Source organism: Ictalurus punctatus, chromosome 11 (genome assembly GCF_001660625.3).
Source record: "Ictalurus punctatus breed USDA103 chromosome 11, Coco_2.0, whole genome shotgun sequence".
Classification (NCBI taxonomy): Eukaryota; Metazoa; Chordata; class Actinopteri; order Siluriformes; family Ictaluridae; genus Ictalurus; species Ictalurus punctatus.
The window spans coordinates 16,083,121-16,090,120 of record NC_030426.2 but is presented as its reverse complement, the minus strand read 5'-3'; the positions used below and the strand labels follow the sequence as shown (position 1 = coordinate 16,090,120).

At 36.1% G+C, this 7,000-nt stretch overlaps 1 protein-coding gene across 1 annotated transcript; it reads left to right on the top strand.

Moving 5' to 3' along the window:
- Positions 1 to 2,481: 2,481 nt before the first annotated feature.
- barhl2 (BarH-like homeobox 2) lies at positions 2,482 to 6,795 on the top strand. Its single transcript, XM_017479401.3, has 3 exons — positions 2,482 to 3,063; positions 4,934 to 5,159; positions 6,105 to 6,795. The coding sequence occupies exons 1-3, from the start codon at positions 2,541 to 2,543 to the stop codon at positions 6,427 to 6,429; spliced, it is 1,074 nt and encodes a 357-aa protein (XP_017334890.1). The 5' UTR covers positions 2,482 to 2,540; the 3' UTR covers positions 6,430 to 6,795.
- Positions 6,796 to 7,000: the final 205 nt, after the last annotated feature.

Genomic DNA, 7,000 nt, shown 5'->3' with positions numbered 1-7,000 from the left:
TCGAGTACTTGAAATAAAATTTCGAGGCAGACTACGTTGTACAAAATATAATTAATTAAGAAAATAGCATTTGAAAACAATTATTTCCAATAACCTCTTTTATTTTTGTATAACATACATTCTCAGAGCAATTCATAAAGGATATGAAATCTGTCTAAAATGAATTGGTGCTCTACAATCCATGATGTACGTTGATACACAGCAAAATATCTAGGGTGTTAAATTCCAATATCTAATACAACGTCGTAAATAAAACAATGGGAATGAATTCAGTTCCTGCTTTCTGGCTTTACGAAATTAAAATATAAATTTCTAAATAAAAGACAGGACGCTAAAATCAGGCCAAATAAATATCCACGACAAAAAGTGCAATTCCCTAATAATAAATGTTGTATTATAGCATAGACGAGAGCATTTATCTATATGCGAATTAAGGGAAAAAGATAGGTAAATCATCATCATCGTCATCATCATCGTCGTCATCATCATCGTCGTAGTCATCGTCAGAATCCCACGTCGGTCGATCAACAAATATGTCTCAGATGGGTTTGGCATCACCCCCAAAAAAAAAAAAAAGCTTAAGTGAAAAAACTTGCGAGAGAGCGCGAGCGCTGCTAAATGGTAAATGTGTTCTGCCTTTCCCTTCTGCCTTTTTCTGAGAAATTTACCACAACTGAAGGAAACAACCAGGAGCTACATGTTGTGCCGAAAGTATAGGCATATTATTTAGTCGAAGGATCCTCGTCTATAATGACAAAGTGGATTAAGACAGATCCCTTTGCTCCCTTCCCTTATATTTTGGTTTTGCGATTTAATATTCAAATGAACTTGAGCATTAATGAATTAGAGCCTTCATTACAGAGTGCAGACCAGTCATGACCACGTGACGACTGATGATTACTGTGTGTTCCCATCACTTGCCAATGAGGTATTGAACTAGGCTCGACTTAATAAACATAAGCTGTTTGTGTTATTACTTTAGGTAATGAACTAAAGACGAGGTTTATTTATTGGATTTATTTACGCATTTTAAAAAATTTATGTATTTGTTTGTTTTAGTGTGATGGGGCAGCCGAAGAAAATAGTCTCCACTATTTCTTTCCTTTGAGCTATTTAAAACAACAACAACAACAACAACAACAACAACAACAACAACAACATTTTACTTTGACTCAAAGGCTGTGGCACATACAATGTCTATCAGTTCATTACACAGTCTAACACGTAACGTCTCACTGACTCAAGGCAATGTCTTGTCTTGAAACATATAAGTAATAGGCCTATAAATAAATAAAAATCAGTGATATATGCTGTATTATTATAATTAACTATTATGTACCCCAAGATCTTCACTGGAGAAGAACATAGTTATAGCGAGTATATTTTAAGCTAAGAGTCCAAGTAGTCGAATAGTCATTCACATAGTTAATTAGAATAACAAAAATTATTATTTTAGAAAAAGCTACCGCTAATGCACACATTTAAGCCTCTATATTATTCAATCCTTCCTACCGTTGTCTTAAATACAGTGTCATGATTCAGCTTTTAGAAAATGTGCGTAATCATTAATATTGTATTACAGTGCACACAATCTTTCAAAACTGTCCGCTGTCACTCGTTAAAGTGTTTTAAGGCTTTGGAAACTGTAGCTATGTTGTTTGGAGGAGCATTTTGGATTTCTCAGGCTCCAAATTGTAACGATCAAGTAAAATCTCTCTGATTGGTTAGAGGCAGGTGCTGCTCACGATGAGACCAATCGGAGGAGAGAAGGGGGAGCGCAAGGAGTGTGTCTGTGTTATAATGTGTTATAATAAAGAAGAAGAAGAAAAAAATCACTGGCTCCCCCCTCCTGACGTCAAAGTAGGAAATCATTGTAGAACATCAACTGGGGAGGATTTCTGCCCAAAAAAAGAGGGAGAGTTGATGTCGAGGAGTTAGAGAGCTCAGAAAGCGCAACTTTTTCGAGAGAGAAAGAGAACAAGATATAGAGAGACAGATCGAGAGAGAGAGAGAGAGAGAGAGAGAGAGAGAGAGAGAGAGAGAGAGAGAGAGAGAGAGAAATAAAGTTCAGGCACCAGTGCAAAAGGACGTGGAGCTACACAAGACCCAGCTGCTTTTTACAGATTTCATACTGAAAGCAAGCGCATCCTGGGAGACTTCATGTGCATCACAAGCTTCTATACATCTTAGCAAACTTGCAAGGATTTTTTGTTTTCCGGTTTGTGTTTCTGCCTTTAGGTGTGTGCTGCGTTAAGCACCAAAAAAAAAAAAAAAAAAAAAAAAACACACACACACAAAAAAAACAACACTTTAGTGCATTTAATTGGCGAGGATTAATAAATAGGTTGCGCACTTTTTTTGTTTTGTTTCTGAAGCATCAATTCGCGTTTAATTCCATCTAAATTGCATACGGCATAATTCTTCTGATTCTTCTTCTTTTTTTAATGAATTGATGGGGAAGAAACTCCCTGTTATGCAGACTCCTTAAATCAACCTCGACTTTTATTTTTTTTTTTTTTTTTTTTAAATGTTTTAATGTCATGGAAGGATCCAGCGCGTCCAGTTTTGGAATAGACACCATTTTATCTTCCGCCGGTTCCTGCAGCTCGGCGCTCGCGATGATGGACGGAGACTTCCGGGCGGCGGATTTCCGGAGCCGCGCGACACCTTCGCCCTGCTCGGATGTAGACGCGGGCGCGAGGAGCCCTTCGTCCCCGATCTCCGTCACTGCAGAGCCTCCTGAACCGCATCCGGTGCAAGACGGCCTTCATCATCATCTCCATCATCACCATTATCATCCGGTGGCCCAAAATCCGGCCGCGTGCGCTCCGCGGACCGCCACCTCCTCTTTTTTGATCAAGGACATTCTTGGCGACGGGAAGCCGCTGGCAGCGTGTGCGCCCTACAGCGCGAGCCTCGCACCCTCCCCGCAGCACCAGCGTCAGCATCATCATACTCCGAAAGCAGAGAGCGCGGACTGTCTCACCCCAAAAGCGGAGCACGACGAGCACGGAGGCAAGGCAGAAAAAAGAGAGGACATTCACAACGACACCAAATGCAACGGTAAGAATAATGTTTTACCTACTCATGCTTGCCTTGGGAGAAAACGTCTAATATTAGTGAATGAAGAGTATCGATTCAACGAGACGGCAAGTACAACTGATTCAGTTTGGAAATAAAATAGAACCTGAACGCAGAAAACTGATCGGACTTTGTGAATTTTATATAAAACTATAGCTGCAGTGTACATTTAGCAAACACAGTGAGAAGTCATAATACATGCATGATTTCAGTTTACATACCGTGTTAATGTTATTCATTATTTTCTAATGTCTGCAGACTTTAATGTGATTTATAACATTAAAGCATGTGAGTATTCAACCATATTAGTGTTTGTAATGAAAATATTATTTTACTAGCTGCACGAAGTTCCAAATGATTACTGTCTAAAGCTTTGTAGAGTTGTAGCATTGCTCTAACTGTAACACACTACTGTAAACGCGAATATATTATTATTATTATTATTATTATTATTATCATCATCGTTATTATTATTATTATTATTATTATTATTATTATTATTATTATTGTTGTTGTTGTTGTTGTTGTTGTTGTTGTTATTATTATTATTATTATTATTATTATTATTATTATTATTATTGGATAGAATTGGTGCAATACAAAATCACCGGGATTGAACTAACAGCTCTAGTGTTGGGTTAATGCCGGCCGTGTTAAATTAACACATACAGTGATCAAGTATCATGTGTAGTGTTGAATTAAATAGCTATCATATTGATGTCGATCCAAGTATACTCATATAATGAACACTGTAAATTTTGTCATTCAATATTACGGATTTTTTTGTTCTTTTTTATTTTTGTTTTTTGCCTAAACTGTAGTGTGTAAGTTTCTGTTCTTCTGGGCTTTTCTGTTTTTTTTTTTTTTTTTTTAATTATTATTTAATTAATGAATTATTATTATTATTATTATTATTATTATTATTATTATTATTATTATTATTATTATTATTATGTTGTTGTTGTTGTTGTTTTACAAAAAATATTGTATTACAAAACTTTAGATGTTAAAAAATTTCAGACTTTACATTGTGTGATGAAATGTCTGAGATGCTAAGATGCTCACAAAAATAAAAGATAACTTGTTTAGTTATCCAAGGGAGAATAACGCAAAGAAAAAACAGGTAAACCAAATGAGAAACGAAATCTCATTCAAATATTTTTGCAGTGGTGCACCGAAATGATTTCCCTTATTTTGCAACATTTAACAATCATGATCACACCGCACTAAATGAATCTTAATTTTTCAATACTTCTCTGTTTATATTAGTAGTTTTATCCTGTAAGAGGTTCAAAACACACCATTCGTCACTGTCACCGAGTTTGTCTGATATTAGCATAACAGAAGCTGAAACAGATGTAAAGCCTCCCTGGTGGGTCAATTAGAGAGATTATTGTTCTTCCTGGAGGGAGGATCACAAACAGAAAAAAATGATACAAATAGAGATGGATCGAACAATCAATTTATATATATATTTCCGAAAATGAATATTTTTAAAGCTTTCTTTACATTTTGTTTTGGGTGAACCAGGAATCTAAATATTGATGACGTAAATCATCTCCAGCCTACCCTTTCAGAAACTTTATACAATCATTTCATTTAATGTGCATTATGATTAAATTTGTTTTAACTTTAGCTCAATAATCTATTAAATTAGGCACGTGAATTGTTGCAGTCGGATAAATTGTATGCTTTTATACAATACATGCTATTTTATATTTTATACATGCTTTTTTTATACAATATGCTTTTAAAGCAATTATGACTACTACTACTACTACTAATAATAGTAGTAATAATAATAATAATAATAATAATAATAATAATAGCCTCACATTTAATTTATTTTTAGGAACAAAAGAAGAAGGTGATCGGGAAATCTCGAGCTCCAGAGACAGCCCGCCTGTACGCGCTAAAAAGCCGCGGAAAGCGCGAACAGCCTTTTCGGACCATCAGCTGAACCAACTAGAGCGCAGCTTCGAGCGCCAGAAGTACCTGAGTGTGCAGGACCGCATGGACCTTGCAGCAGCGCTCAACCTCACCGACACACAGGTCAAGACCTGGTACCAGAACCGACGGTGAGCAAAGATAGCATGCTTCTTTATTTTATTTATTTATTTTTACCTTTTGATGTTGGCTACTGTAAATCATTATAAGAAAGTATTATTATTTCCACCACCACCACCACCACCATCACTACTACTAGGCTATTACTGCTACTACTACTACTACTACTATTACTACTACTACTACTACTACTAATAATAATAATAATAATATTTGTTGTTAATATTTTAATACTTTAAAAAAATATATTTTCTACCATTATTTTATTATCTTTCGTTTAATATAGTTTTTAATCTACAGCGCCGGAGGGAAAGTTAGGTCCACATGTGCACTTTTACACGCTGCCTAATTTTTCTGTAGAATGTCTGACCCTTATCGCTATAGATATCCTTTTTTTTTAAACTCAGAAGAAAGTTCCATTTAACTCGTGAATCTCGTTTAAAATAACTTACATTTAGTTTTCTACTTTTCCCTCAACTTTCAACCCCTAAAGATACAGGCGCAATCGCACATAAAGGGCCTCGCTAATTGTAACCCATTCTTCAGTCGTTATTACAGGCTGTAACCAGTTCTAGGGGTCATGTGATGAATTCACAATCCCATAATGCAATTGACCTTCTAATACTATAATTATTATTATTATCATTATTATTATTATTATTATTATTATTATTAACAACGAAAAACTACAAATCTAATGCATTTGAACCGTAAAAAAATCTAAGATGAAATCCCAGGAGGGAATTGTGAGGTCCTTCTACTAGTACTACACCAATAATAATAATAATAATAATAATAATAATAATAATAATAATAATAATAATAATAATCGCAACAACAACAATACTACTACCAATAATAATAATATTAGCCTACTACTACTACTACTACTACTACTACTACTACTACTACTAATAATAATAATAATAATAATAAAGTTGCTGATCTGATCACAGGACGAAGTGGAAGCGGCAGACGGCGGTGGGTTTGGAGCTGTTGGCGGAAGCGGGCAGTTACTCGGCGCTGCAGCGAATGTTTCCGTCACCGTATTTCTACCCGCCGGGGCTCCTCGGCTCTGTGGACGGAACAGCGGCGGCGGCGGCGGCAGCAGCAGCGATGTACAGCAGTGTTTATCGGAACAGCGCACCGGCACCACATCCCGCAGCTACTCTGCACAGACCGCTCGTGCCGCGCGTGCTAATTCACGGCCTGGGCGCGAGCGGGCAACCGGCGCTCAACCCGCTGGGGAACCCTGTTCCTGGCACGCCGCATCCTCGGTAAAAAAAAAAACCAAACAAACAAAAAAAAAAAGCAAAGGACTACAGAAAAAAAAATCAATGAAAAAAGACGTTGGAGAGCGAGAACTGAATCAGACTGAAAGGGCTGATTTTTTTTTTGAAAGGACACACAGCGCTTTTTCCCCCAAGAAAGAATAAAAGAATAAAAGACAGCTTTATCGAAGAACAACAAGAAGATGATGAAGTGTTACTATTTAATATGGACCATGCATTTCTGCGTTAAGGCCGTGCACACGAAAGTGACTGTTCATTTGACGGATTGTTGTTTTTGATTTTCTTTTCTTTTTGTACAAATACACTTATACTACTAAATAAATGTAATTTTATTAGAGGGGCAGAAAAAGATTGAATAAAGACAGACTACTAAACACTAAAGTTATACGGGATGCTTTTTAACGAAAGTGGTTATATTAATTACCATGGCACTATTAAAAAAGTCAGGTACGTTTTTAAAAAATCTGATAAATGCTCAATTAATTAAAACATTGGATAAATACGAAAATAAATTAAAGAATAGTAATAAACAAGTCTAACTACCCCAAATGTATTGTTCC